General features: G+C 39.7%; 1 protein-coding gene across 1 annotated transcript in view; it reads left to right on the forward strand.

Moving 5' to 3' along the window:
• The window catches only part of TMTC2 (transmembrane O-mannosyltransferase targeting cadherins 2), a 371,684-nt gene that overhangs the window by 202,006 nt on the left and 154,411 nt on the right, over window positions 1-15,267 (forward strand). Inside the window, exon 3 of the mRNA XM_029910867.1 lies at window positions 12,315-13,143. Within this exon, the coding sequence (XP_029766727.1) occupies window positions 12,315-13,143 (829 nt within the window). The remainder of the gene's footprint in view (window positions 1-12,314; window positions 13,144-15,267) is intronic.

A 15,267-nucleotide genomic window follows, 5' to 3' on the forward strand; every position in this document is an offset into this window, starting at 1 on the left:
AATGTAATTCCTCATTTGTTTGCAAATGACTGATATAGAAATTTGCTCCTGAAACTTGCTGATTGTTATAATGCCCCTAGCTAGTCCAGTCTTACTCTGGTTCCCACCATATGTAGAAATGTGACATTGTACCATGGGCCAATCGAAGGCTTTCAGAGATCACATCTAGGTCATGTCAGCCAATTAGGCTTTACTAACTTGCAATGAGCACTATAAATACCTCTTGTTAAGTGGCCAGCAGGTGATACGCTTTCTTGGTTGTGTGACCAGAGGCGTAGCGAGCACCCTCCGTACCCTCCGACTGGAGGGGGCCCCGCAAGGAAGGGGCCCCCTAAAAGTGGCAAAATAAATACGGCATTCCAGTTTCTGCATTGTAAGGGGCCCCGCCCGGACATATGTTCGGAGGGGGCCACGTTCGGCGGGGGCCACGTTCTTTGTTGCTACGACCCTGTGTGTGACAATGGGAAATTTGCCCCTACTTCCAGAGGTACTGGTTTATGTCATCACAATAGTCCAGGGGGTCCGCAACCTTTCAGAAGTGGTGTGCCGAGTCTTCATTTATTCACTCTAATTTAAGGTTTCGCGTGCCAGTAATACATTTTAACATTTTTAGAAGGTCTCTTTCTATAAGTCAATAATGTATAACTAAACTATTGTTATATGTAAAGTAAATAAGGTTTTTTAAAATGTTTAAGAAGCTTCATTTAAAATTAAATTAAAATGCAGAGCCTCCCGGACCAGTGGCCAGGACCTGGGCAGTGTGAGTGCCACTGAAAATCAGCTCGCGTGCTGGCTTTGGCACGCATGCCATAGGTTGCCTACCCTGCAATAGTTCAATAATGAGCCAAGTGCTGTTTTTCTTATGCTCCAGAATTGCCTAATTTAAAAAGAGTTTATATGTACAAGCTAGTCATAACATAGTCCTTCTGTTTAGCATGGCATACCAAGCATTCTGAGACACTTAACAATTATAACCTATTTATTCTTATCTAGCCAGCTAGTTGATGTGAAAATAAAGTGCTTCATATATGAAGAGCAATTATTAATATATTTTCAAAATAAAACTGTGACTAACAACATGATTTTGGGAAACCCTTGCTTTATAATATGAAGATCTTCTGGAATGATAATTGGCTTTTGTCATTTCTGAGTCCTGGCTATTATATCAAGATTGTATAGACTTTGTGTGTGTGAGTATATGCGCACACAAGTTTTCCCTTTCTGGAAGGGTGACAGGGTGCTGGTAGAAACAAAAGAATTGTCCTTTGCGTTAGGTATAGTAAGAATCTGAACTTTAGGGGTGAGATCCTTTGCTTCCCCCCTCCCCCCCTTCATATTTTGTCTTAAAGGTACAGGTGACAAACCTGACTCTTAAAGGTGCAGCTGAAAACCCCATACACACACTATAAAATTTCACTCTTCTCCAATATAGAAATGCTGACTACAATGATGACTGATAGGTACTTCAGCTGATTGGATTTCTGTTATATCTGGATAGCTTATTCTATCAATCCTAGAGTGAACTTGCTATTTATACGATCAACAGAACTTGATATTGATGACTTTCTCAGTAATGGACTGCTAAAGTGACCTAGTCCTTACCAGAGGTTTCATTTGGGATTAAATGACATTTGTGTTCATAAAATGCATTTATATTAGTTCATTGCAAACTGTATCCCTTGAAGTTTTTTTAATGTCTTATGGAATTTACATATTTATTGCACTGAATATAAAACATGCTCCTTGGCTTTACTTTTCCTTAGCAGGGTACTATTGTTTTACCAGAGCACAAAACAAATGTCAAATTTGGCAAAATAATTCTTGACAATAGAGTTTTTTTTGATGATGTAATTACAGTGGGAGCTGGAAGATCGTGTGTTGCCTCCATATTGAATACCCATGTATGTATTGTAAAGTAGAACAAATCTTTTGTTGAAGAGAAATACATATCCATCAGTTCAGATGATGTGGCTCTCAATAAGTCATGGATCGGCAACCATTGGCATCCCTTGGCCCGCACCGCTTCCCGCAGCCCCCATTTGCCTGGAGCGGCGAACCGCGGCCAGTGGGAGGTGTGATTGGCTGAACCTGCGGACGTGGCAGGTAAACAAACTGGCCCGGCCTGTCAGGGGGCTTACCCTGGCGGGCCGTGTGCCAAAGGTTTCCGATCCCTGCAATAAGTTGTCAGCGGCTTTTTGTCTCCATCTTTTACTGTATGAACATATGTGTTCTGTGATGTAAAGACCATGTCAAGTTAAAAATCACTGGTCAGATTTATGGAACATGGCACAGAGAGGTGTAAATTACACTTCTCTGCATCAGCCTGGCTCTGTGATCAAGGGTGCGTTCATATCAACGGAGAGCAGGCCCAGTGATACAGCAACTTGCCCTCCCTCAGCTTTAATTTCATGGACTCTGTAGCAGAACTGCTGCCAAGCTGCTGAGAGGATATTGTTAAAGCATGCTGACTCTGTGACCAACACTGTTCGCTGTGATGTGATGTGCTGTGCTGGTTCCTGGTGGGCCTCCAGGCATAGCTGAGCTGTAGCTAATTTGTGCCACTGGAATTCACCCTTGGTTGACTTTGAACCTAGAAATAGGCCTGCAAAAGTTGCTGAGCCGGGCCACATAGCTATGTTTTTCTGAAAGTTAATTCCTCTGCATGCCATGCCGATAATATCATTTTTGATAAACTTGGAAGAATTTCAAATATCTAATCTCCATTTCATCGTTTATGCTGTTAGCTTTTTGAAGCTCTACGCTTGGATTAGTTGCTTTCAATAATGTTTCTAGTTAGTTAAGCTTTTTGTTCCTCGTGTACTTGCAACAGGCTGCAACATTGCTGTGCCAAACTGTTGTTTGTTAATATTGTTATTTATATAGTGAGCCAGATGCTGTGCGTGTGTGTGCATGTGTGTGTAAAACATAGCCATATCCTCAGCTGGTGTCAGTGGGGTGATGCTGATTTACTACAATCGATCTATACCGATTTATACCAGCTGAAAACCTATATTATTTTTACAACAACCAGAAATGTGCATTTCACATGAGATTGCAAGACATGGTTCCTGCTCTAAACAGGGCCGGCTCTAGGATTTTTGTCGCCCCAAGCAAAAACAATTTTGGCCGCCCCTCCCCCCCACGTTTTTTTCTTACCCCACCCCCGGCCCCGCCTCAACTCCGCCCCTTCCCCAAATCCCCAGCCCTGCCTCCTCCCCCCAGGCTCTCAAGCCTAGGAGGGAGGGGGAGCAGCGGCACGCGAATCAGCTGTTTCGCGCGCCGCGGCCGCTCGGGATCTCCCCCTCCCTCCCAGGTTTGAGAGCCTGGGAGGGAAGGCGAGCAGCGGCGTGCGAATCAGCTGTTTCGCGTGCCGTGGTGCGCGAGCGGCAGCAGCGGAGGTGAGCTAGGGCGGCCGGGGCACATTTTTAGGGGCGGCATTCTGGCGCCGGCCATGCTGCCCCTAAAAATGTGCCGCCCTAAGCACCAGCTTGTTTTGCTGGTGCCTAGAGCCGGCCCTGGCTCTAAATCACCTTCATTCTAAATTTTTCATGCAACAAAATGTGTATGGGGGAGTAGTGGGAAGGGATGGGGCAAAAAGAGGTGCGGATTGCAATAATGCCATAATTTGATCAAATTAGGAACGCATACCTCTTGGTGCTTCTGCTGATTTGCTGTTCTTGTTAAATATAGAAAGATAAAGAAAAGAGATCAATATCACTTATTCATTTTGGATGTCACAGAAGAGTTTCCAGGAAGATCAAAGTAGGGAGTGCATTTTATGCATAGGAAGTGGCATAAAAAAGTGCCAGAGATAATCAGGAGAGAAGAGGATAAATGGGGTATTAAGTCGAATATCATTAGTGAGTGGGAGAGGGAGGGCACCACAAGCTAAGAAACAAGGTCAAATAAGCATAGGAATGGATTTTTGTAATTTAAATTTGATAGGCTGGAGAAGAGGGGAGCCATTGGAGAGATTCCAAGGTAGTGGTGTGATTGGATAGAGGGGCAAGGGAGGTGTTTTTAAACGTCACTCTTTGGATCAGCTGGAGGGAAGCAATATGAGTGTCAGTAAGGCAAAATAAAAAGAGGTTGCAGAAATCAAGAAGGAAATGTTAAGGCATGGATGAGAGTTATATCTGTCAGGGCAGAAAAGATGTGAATGTTTCTACAAAGCATGCATTTGGTTTTGGTAAAGGGGTGAAAGGGGTTTCTGCAATCAAAAACACTAAAAATGCCTCTGGATAGCAGGCAGAGGAGACATTAAACCTGATCTAAATCAGTGTTCATTTTCTTTTCCCAGATGAAAATGACTGCTTATGAAAGGTTAGAAGATTTATGAGGGTGTCAAAATTTATGGCAGATGGGCTGGATTAGGACTCAGAAATACTGTAATCCAAATCTTTACTGCCAAGCATTACAGCGAACTCCTCCTGCTGGGCTACACTTAATACACAGTCAGAAGGAGCAAGCACTGTGGAGACTGAGAAGGATGAGTTGCTAGTGGAACTGCTTAGTCCAGCAGAAGTAGTTGAAAAACTGAATTTCATTTTCTGCAAAAACTTCTAGGAGGAAACTATTTATTTATTTTAGGGAAAATACATCAACAGAATTTTCTGATCACCTATAGAAAATAGTTTGGAAAATGCTGATAAAACTTTGGTTTGGGTCAAAAAGTTTTAGATTGCAAATTTCTGACCAGCGCTGACTGTATTATCATGAAGAGGAAAGGCCCTATCTTTGTCCCAGAAGTCAAGAAGTCAGATGGTTCATGGAAGTAAAAGTTTCTGTTCTGAACTAACACTGGGATAAAATTGGTCGATCCTTCTAATTTGTGGGATGGAAAGTTAAAGGATCTTAGTGCAGCATTGTAAATCTGCAGTAGTGCCACTGAAGTCAATGACAGTTATGGTAGATGTCTGTGGGATAACCCTGGCTACCAGTCTGATATATATGTGACATTGCTAAAAAGTTTGCCAGCTTTTGAGAAGATCCAGGATGGAGGAGCACAACAAAATAGTCTCTGGAAAGGGGTTCAGAAAGAAACATCTGCCTCTGAGGCAGTAATGAAATGCCTTTTAAGTATAATTGTTTTCCCTAACCCCCCTGTCCTTCCGTTTTCTGATTTCTCCTTATTTTAATTGTCCTTTCTCTTTCTTCATTTTATATGTCTCATTTTGCCCTGTCATTCTTACCACAAAACAGCTAGAAAAAAACATAAGATGATTGTTATACAGGAATCCAGTCTTCTAATTTATTTCTTCGTTTGCCTCTTTTTTATACAAAATTATTTTTTCCTTCAAAATATGAGGCAAGAAGGAGAAAATGTATATTGCTTGACCTTTAAAGCACAGCCACATTACTATTTGTTCACTGTTACTAAAGTTGTAAAGAGCACAATTGTAAAACAAGCACAGTTTGCAATATGTATATATGGCACCGTTTAATATTCGTAGTGTTGGACAGAATGTTCCTTGGCTTAGATGTCCATCCCCTCTCCCCCCACCACCTTTTAATTTAAACTTTTTACATTAGTCTGAATTATTATACATAAACCACTTAGTTTTCTCCTTTTTCAGTAAGCTGTTTCTTTCTCTGCTTCATGTCTTGTTCCACCCAATCCCAACCTCCACAATTTCTGAGAGTTCTATCTACCTTTCCATTATTAATTCTACCACACTATTGATCTTTCTCTCCCTTGTCCTTTCTGTTGTCTCTTCTCAAACACTTCCCAGTACTAAAGACTTTTTTTTTCTTTTTTTTTCTTTTTTCTCTTTTTTTCTGTCATTTAAAAAACCTCCTTTATCTTTAAACGTTATCAAGTAGATTTAATATACAGGGCTGGGAATGGCGAACCGCGGCCACTGGGAGCTGCGAGCAGCCGTACCTGCGGACGCTCAGGTAAACAAAGCATCTCGCGGCCTGCCAGGGGCTTACCCCAAACAAGCCACGAACCAAGTTTGGGAACCCTTGACTTAAGCATATAAGTACTGTGCAGTGGATGCATACAGTTTGTGGGGGCCTAAGCCCTGAGGTAAATAGTGCCCTAAATTCATGACATGTTAGTTTTATGACTTCTTTTATTTGTGGATTTGTGTAGAAGATAATAAGATAAATTGGGGGGAAAGGGATGGGAAAGGGTGAGGGGGACAGGGCAGGGAAGAAGAGGGTAAGAGGCATGGGTGTGGAATGACACTGAGGTGAAGAGAGGGTTAGAGCAAACAGCCTATCAGCACAGGGCAGAGAAAGTCCAGTCAAAACTATAAAAAATTCTCAATAGACTCGTAGACTTTAAGGTCAGAAGGGGCCATCATGATCATCTAGTCTGACCTCCAGCACATCGCAGGACACAGACCCTTACCCACCCACTCCTCTAATAGACCCATAAACTCTGTCTGAGTTACTGAAGTACTCAAATAATTATTTAAAGACTTTAACTTACAAAGAGAATCCAACATTTATTTTAGTTTAAATCAGCAAGTGATCCTGATCTCATGCTGCAGAAGAAGGCAACCCCCCACCAGGGTCTCTGCCAATCTGACCCGGGGGAAATTCCTTCCCAATTCCAAATGTGATTAGTTGATCTTTGATCATGTTGGCAAGACCCACCAGCCAGACACCTGGGAAAGAATTCTCTGTGGTAACTCACAGTCCTCCCCATTTAATGCCCCATCTCCAACCGTTGGGGATTTTTGCTACTAGTAGTCAGAGATGGGCTACATGCCATTGTATGCAATCTTATCATACTATCCCCTCCCTAAACTCATCAAGCTCAATCTTGAAGCCAGTTGGGCTTTTTTTGCCCCCACTGCTCCCCTTGGAAGGCTGTTCCTGAACTTCATTACTCTGATGGTTAGAAACCTTCGTCTAATTTCATTCCTAAACCTGTTCATGGCCAGATTATAGCCATTTGTTCTTGTGTCAACATCAGCGCTTAACTTCAATAACTCCTCTCCCTCCCTGGTCTTTATCCCTGTGATGTATTTATAGAAAGCAATCATATCTCCCCTCAGCCTTCATTTGGTTAGGCTAAACAAGCCAAGCTCCTTGAATCTCCTCTTGTAAGGTAGGTTTTCCATACCTCTGATCATCCTAGTAGCCTTGTCTGCACCTGTCCCAGTTTGAATTAATCTTTCTTAAACATGAGAGACAAGAATTGCACATGGTTCAGGGTGAGGTCTGAGTGTCCAAAAGTCCCTGCTTTGTCTGCTTCTGCTCCTACCTGCTGGAGTCTGTGGCTGACTCCTCTGCAGTTTTCCCCAAAGACTAAAAGGTGGTAGTGGTGGCAGGAGGGAGGCATGTGACCCCCCACAATATGAGGGGGTGTCCCTGCACAATTCTGGGTTGGGGGATGCCTGGAGGGAGAGATGGCCCCCTTAGTAGGAGACATTGCACTAACCGCATATAAGTTATCCTAAAAGTAATCACAGAATAATTTAGACTAGGGCTGTCAACGGATTAAAAAAATTAATCGTGATTAATCGCACTGTTTAAAAAACCATGAATACCATTTATTTTAAATATTTTTAGATGTTTACTACATTTTCAAATATATTAATTTCAATTACAACAGAATACAAAGAGTTGAAGTGCTCACTTTATATTTATTTTTGATTACAAATATCTGCACTGTAAAAAAAAATTGTATTTTTCAATTCACCTCATATTGCAATTGCAGTTCACCTCTAGTGCAATGTCTTTATCATGAAAGTTGAACTTACAAATGTAGAATTATGTAAAAAAAAAAAAACCTGCATTCAAAAATAAAACAATGGAAAACTTTAGAGCCTACAAGTCCACTCAGTCTTACTTCTTGGTCAGCCAATCACTCAGAGAAACAAGGTCGGTTACAATTTGCAGGAGATAATGCTGCCTGCTTCTTGTTTACAATGTCACCTGAAAGTGAGAACAGGCATTCACATGGCACTATTGTAGCTGGCGTTGCAAGATATTTATGTGCCAGATGCACAAAAGATTCATATGTCCCTTCATGCTTCAACTACCATTCCAGAGGACATGCTTCCATGCTGATGATGGGTTCTGCTTGATAACGATCCAAAGCAGTGTGGACTGACGCATGTTCATTTTCATCATCTGAGCCAGATGCCACCAGCAGAAGGTTGATTTTCTTTTTTGGTGGTTTGGATTCTGTAGTTTCCGCATCGGAGTGTTGCTCTTTTAAGACTTCTAAAAACATGCACCACACATTGTCCTTCTCAGATTTTGGATGGCACTTCAGATTCTTAAACCTTGGGTCGAGTGCTGTAGCTATTTTTTAGAAATCTCACATCGGTACCTTCTTTGCATTTTGTCAAATCTGCTGTGAAAGTGTTCATAAAATGAACATGTACTTATCATCTGAGACTGCTATAACATGAAATATATGCAGAATGTGGGTAAAACAGAGCAGGAGACGTACAATTCTCCCTCAAAGGGGTACAATCACAAATTTAATTGACACATTTTTTTAACGTGTATCATCAGCATGGAAGCATGTCTTCTGGAATGGTGGCCGAAGCATAGAAGGGGCATACGAATTTTTATCATATCTGGCATGTAAATACCTTGCAATGCCGGCTACAAAAGTGCCATGTGAATGCCTGTTCTCACTTTCCAGTGACGTAAATAAGAAGCAGGCAGCATTATCTCCTGTAAATGTAAACAAACTTGTTTGTCTTAGTGATTGGCTGAACAGGAAGTAGGACTGAGTGCACTTGTAGGCTCTGAAGTTTTACATTGTTTTGTTTTTGAGTGCAGTTTTGTAACCAAAAAAAAAAATAAAAAATCTGCATTTGTAAGTTACACTTTCACGATAAAGAGATTGCACTTCAGTACTTGTATGAGGTGAATTGAAAAATACTATTTCTTTCGTTTATCATTTTTACAGTGCATATATTTGTAATAAAAAATAATATAAAGTGAGCACTGTGCTCACTATATTCTGTAATTGAAATCAATATTGAAAATGTAGAAAAACATCCAAAATATTTAATAAATTTCAGTTGGTATTCTATTGTTACAAGTGCAATTAATCACAATTAATTTTTTTGAGTTAATCGCGTGAGTTAACTGCGATTAATTGACAGCCCTAGTTTAGATGTAAAGGTTACTTACAAAATAGTGTTTAGAGGAAGGGAAACTTTTTGCACTCTTGCTGTTTTGTGATGTATGAATAAGACCTGAAAGGTTTTTTTGGAGGTGGTGGGGGTCGTTCTGCTTCTCTTGTCTTTTAGATATAAAGAATTTCACTGGTTTTCACTGGTTTGTTGGGGGAGTATCAGAAATTTGGACTTAACTGAAGGGGGTCAGTTGTGGGACTTTTAAGTGAGATTTCCCCTCAATTGTTTTAGTTAAATTGGTATTAACAAAATAAACAATACAACAATTGTCCTAAAAATCTGAAAAAGCTCATTTCCCCTCTCAATCAAGTTTCACTAGCTTAGTACTTGGGATGTCTTAATCTTGCTAGTTCTTTAGTCTTCAGTATAGACATGACCTGAATTTCTAATTCAAAAATAAGCAGTGCACCCTCCTGTCCCAGCCTTTTCTTTCTTTTTTTTTAATGCAAAGCCTTTCAGTCCTCCTTTATAGCTCATAAGAGAGCAAAAAGGGCACAAACCCAATTTACTTTCCCTTTTTGTGGGTGACTTTAAGAATTGAGAGTTGGCTGTGCACACAGTCAATAGAAAAAGAGTTCCAACATATCTGAGCCCAAGGAGGAAAAGTATGTGGTTTAACTGAGGGAAATGATAGTGGATGAAAGGACAAATCAGAAGCTGAACACCCAATTACAAGTGAGGGGCATAAATGAAAGCACCACCCTGTAAATGTAACAGAGCTGGGATTTGAATAGCTTTATTAATAAAATATAGACTCAATTTTCAGTTCTAGTGATAACCAGTCCAGTCACCTAAATAGAGGCATAACATGAGTGCTAAGAGGATAACATTCTGCTACTCATTTGATGTGTTATCTAGATTGCAAATAAAAAGTAGGCTATTACAGTAGGCTAGCCTGGGAATAAATAAATCATAAAGTGTAGACCTATATTTTGACCTCTGCTGAACTTGCTGATTTCTAGAGAGATTAAATAGATAAAATCTAATAATATATCCAGGATGGACAGGGAAACATATGGACTCAAAAGAGACTTTGTAATTCTTCAGAGTTCAAGCAGTATTTTTAAGTGGGAGTAACTGATCTCAAATACAGGAACCAGTATGGTGTAAAATAATCTGCTTATTCCCTGCTAAAGCCTCCATTTCCTCCCTGGGTGAATTTATCTACATTACATGAAATATTCTTGGATAGGCATTCTTGGATAGGCAACCTAAATAAATCTTTAAAAAGAAATAAAAATCTGCATGTGATTAGCAGATACATGATGATGATCAAAACCATGTCATATAAGAAGGGGTCCAGTAGGCTGTAGAAATACAGAAACTGTAAACAAGAGGCCCAAAACAGAGCCCTGCAAATACCTATGGTTTATGAGATCAAGGGAACGTTTCCCCAGAAAGAACAAGAGTGAACTATTTGAAAGAGATAAGACAAAGTGAGATCCTGAGTACCAAACAGGCAGGGCACAACGAGGTTATGAATGAATAGCATTAAATACGGAGAGTACGTTCTAACAAAATTTAAATGACATTATTATAGTCATGGAAAATGACATCAAAATCCCTACAGAACATCTGGAATTATTTGGCTAACAAGAAGTTTCTTAAACAAGACTCAGAATTAGAGCTGCGAGAATAACAGATTTTTTGGTTCAGTGACTAACCCAAAAATGTAATAAATAGTTTGGTTTGGATTGATTTAAAATGGAAATCTTCTGAATTTTTTGTCATCTAAGAAGATAAAATTTCATTTTGGGTTGAATGCAGCGTTACATTTTTCCTGAAATGAAATGTTTTGTTTAATTTTTTGAGGTTTTTACTTTCTAAAATGAAATTGAAGTAAAATTCAGAACAAAGTAATTTTGAATCCAAATTGAAATGTTTCATTTCACAGATATCAAAATGAAACATTTTGACTTTTCCAGGTTACTTTGGGGAGTTTTTTGACTGAAACAATTTGGCAAATTTGACACAAATTTGCAAAATATTTCAGTCAATCCAAATCTGCAATTTTGAAGAACAGTTTAGTCTGAAAATTTTTGCCTAGCTAGCTCTAGTTATAAATAGATCAATGTTCTATTTATAATTATTAAAATTCATTTATTTTAGCTGTGTTGGATACCCTAAGAGCTCCATCTTGCTTTCTGGGGAGCTACTACTCTTACCCTGTACACTCCATGTGGCTCACATCTCTAAGCAGTGAAGTGGGCAGTTCCAAATGACCTTTCAGTAAACCAGTTTCCACTGAGTGATCAGCCCTAAACACAAACTGATATGTGTCAAACTCATAATGTGTCTTGTTACATTGGTTTTGTGCCACAGTAACTGCATTGAAGGAGATGGAATTGCACCAGCATAAAATCAATATAAACAAGTAGAGAGTCATCTAAAGATATGGCAAAATCTGGGTAACATACTCGAATGGGTTAGGGAATTGGGAACAGATGAATCATTCAGACCCATTCGCCTTTACTGATTTGAATGCTGTGCGCCTCATCTAGTGGCTGTTAGGTGTGAGTTGGTGACTTCAGTTCATTTCCTAAAACACTCCATTTGTAGCAGTCTCAGCTGAGACACCAAATATGAAATCTGAGACTAGTTTAATCTCTGATCTCCTTGTAAACTCCCTTCACTTTCCAGATGAAGTACACCAGGGAAACTTGCACTGGATAAACTTTCAATTTCCAGTGCTATTGAGACAGCACCTTTCACAAGCTGTAAATTCAATTATTATCACTAATGAAGACAGCACAGTAAATATTTAGCCACAAACAGGAGCAAAGAATGAGTAAAAAAATAAATAAATAAACTTGAATCCCACAGAATACTTCTCCAGGGTAAGATAATCAAAGTATAACACAACAAATCTGGGTGGGTCATGGTAATAGGGATTGAACTCATCACCTCCGGATCTAAAAGTATGAGCCTCTACTGACTGAGTTAAAAAAAATCCAGCTCTTGATAGTTTACAGACTGTAGCAGACTCACAAATCTCTGTGAGCCATACGCTACAAAGGCACAGAGAGCCCCATGGTGCATGTGTGGGAAACTAAAGCACACTAAAAATAATCCCAACTATATGATATGTCATGTTCTCTTGTACTTTGTTCTTTGTACTCTGTACTAGCACTCCTCATTATGAATTAAAGTCTGTGATGTTAATTTTATTGATGAATCTTTCTTTATTTTTGGTTTCAGAGGAAGAATTTGTCCCTTTTCTTCAGCATTGGTTTATTGACTTTCTGGGGGACTGCACTGCTGGGTGTCCGCTTGTACTGGATGGGCAACAAGCCACCAAGTTTTTCCAACTCTGACAACCCAGCAGCTGACTCAGACAGTTTTCTTACACGCACTCTGACCTTTTTTTACTTACCGACCAAGAACCTCTGGCTGTTGCTGTGCCCGGACACCCTCAGCTTTGATTGGTCTATGGATGCTGTGCCTCTTCTTAAAACAGCCAGTGACTGGAGGAATCTACACACTGTGGCCTTCTATGCTGGACTCCTCCTCCTTGCCTATTCTAGCTTGAAGAGTTCCAGCAATAAGAGAGAATGCAATGGGAAAACTGTAATGAATGGCAAGCAGAATACTAATGGGCATAGCTGCCACTCAGACATGGAGTACAAGAGTTTGGAGCTGAAGTCCAGCTTTGCCTCAAAAGAAGAGAATGGCATAAAAAAACATGTAATCCAGAGACCTCAGCTTCCTTCAACTGAGAATATTGTACTTCTGTCTCTGTCTTTGTTAATAGTGCCCTTTGTTCCTGCCACAAACCTATTTTTCTATGTAGGCTTTGTAATAGCAGAGCGTGTACTATATATTCCTAGTATGGGCTTCTGCCTGCTGATTACAGTGGGTGCCAGGTCCCTTTATATCAAAGCCCAAAAGCGCTTTCTGAAGAACTTGATTTTTTATGCCACTGCTGCATTAATTCTTTTCTATGGACTCAAGACTGTTGTCAGGAATGGGGACTGGCAGAATGAGGAGATGCTGTATAGGTCAGGGATAAAAGTAAACCCAGCTAAAGGTAATACACTTCCCATGGTGAATGTTTTGTTCCTGTCTGTCTGTGTCTGTCTTTTCTTTCTAGGTTTATCCGCTGTGTTTAGAGAAGATACATTTCATAAATGTATATTAGGTCCAGTAATGCACACATTGGTACAGGAAAAAGAAGGCAAAGCAGGAATACATTTTGATTAGGTATCACAAATTTGATATTAACATGCAGAAAATTGGGGGAAAAAACAAGGTAAGAAGATACTTTATTTAATAATCTATGTTCTGTTTTTTTTTTAATTAAAGATGAAACATTGGCATTACAGACTCTGCCCAGTAATTTCCATTACCTGGTATCTGTTCTCCCTGATGAACTTCCTTTAGTGATTTTGCTATTGGATATAAATAGAAAATATGAGAAATAATCAAAGAGAACTTGAAGGAAGCTCTGTCTTTTAAATTTCAAATGATGTAGGTAACACTGATACCACATAATAAAGCTGGGTTTGGGTTATTCAAACTGGCAGGTGATTGTAGCCCATATTTCTAAGCACTATGCAGGGTTTTAGCCAAACAGGCATACCTTAATGTGTTAATGCATTAAAGGCATTATGTGATAGACAAGATGGGTGAGGTAACATCTTTTATTGGGCCAACTTCTGTTGGTGAGAGAGACACACTTTTGAGCTTACAGAGAGTTCTTCTTCAGCTCTGAGTAAGCTCGAAAGCTTGTGTCTCTGACCAAAAGAAGTTTGCCCAATATATTACCTCACCCATCTTGTCTCTCTAATATCTTGGACCAGCACGACTACAACAATACTGCGTTGAAGCATAAGTGTCAGATATTTGAAGCAATAGCAAAGTACCTCACACTAAGCCTGCTTTATTTACAGGCCAATGGAACTAGAAGGGGTCTATTGATTGATTTTTATGTGTGTTATGAAAAAAATTAAACAGCATTTTAACTTTTTGCACTTAGTAGTGTGCTAGAGTACTCTGCTCAGCAGCTCATCACATGATGATGAATCAGTAGTTGATGCTGACCAAACTGTGCTTTGGGTAAGATAATAGTGCTTTTTTTTTCTAGCTACTATTTACTAATGGTAAATGCAGATGTCAGCGTAAGCTGAAAGTCGAGGGAGAATAAAAGCAGTATGATTTACAGATAAATACCTTGCTAAACAGTATTAAAGTTACTTGTAATTTGTCAGCCTAATTTTCTAATGATTTCTTCATATTTCTGTAGCCTGGGAGTAAAATATATAAAGTTATACAGTAAATGACTTTGTGTTAACAGTGTCAATGACAAGCACATCCCATTTTCTAACTTTATTTTGCAAAACTGGTTCATAGATGCAACAGACAGTGAAGAAAAATAAAGTAGGTGAATGGCCAGATAGTAAATAATCCTCATTGCAGTGCATATACATTCCAGTGTGCTGGCTGTCAATATAAGATACACAGCAAATATTAGTCTTCCTTGAAATGAAAAGAATATGTCTTCATTTAACAAGGTGATTTCTGATGCTCTTATATCTCATTGTTAGTTCTGTCCCTAATGGAGTTTCCCTAAATGTCAGCGATTGTGTAATAGCTATCCCTTAGTCTTGGACTAGCTTCTCTGATGAGGTTTTCCTTGCTACTCTTAAGTGCTGCTCCAATGAGAAGCTTGGTTGGTAGAGGTGGTGCCTAGAAATGGTGCATTTGGCAGTTCCTGAAGACAAACTATGCTAATTTTATTATTCACCTTTATACTGGGAGATAGACATTTAGAGTATGTCCTCACTACAGCTGGTGGCTTGAACTCCTGTCCTGGATAGACAGACTCATGCTAGCTCTGCTCAAGCTAGAGCACAAAAATAGCAGTGTGGATGTTTCAGCATGGACAGCAGCTCAAACTAACTGCCTGAATCCAAGCCTTCCCAAACCCTTTGATCCGAGCTTAGGTGGCTAGCCTGAGCTTCCACAAGATCCACACTGATATTTTTAGGGCACTATCTTGAGCATGTGTCTGTCTAGCATGAGTCTGTCTGGGGTTCAGACCAGGTCTTATCCTCTGAGATTTAAGCCTATATGACTACCTGGTTTCTAACCTTACAAGCAGACTTCATTTTCACATATTTTAGAAGATACTAGGAGACAGTTCACCAATTTA

The sequence above is a fragment of the Terrapene carolina genome, unplaced genomic scaffold (genome assembly GCF_002925995.2).
Source record: "Terrapene carolina triunguis isolate 2854851 unplaced genomic scaffold, T_m_triunguis-2.0 Scaffold68, whole genome shotgun sequence".
Taxonomy (NCBI): domain Eukaryota; kingdom Metazoa; phylum Chordata; order Testudines; family Emydidae; genus Terrapene; species Terrapene triunguis.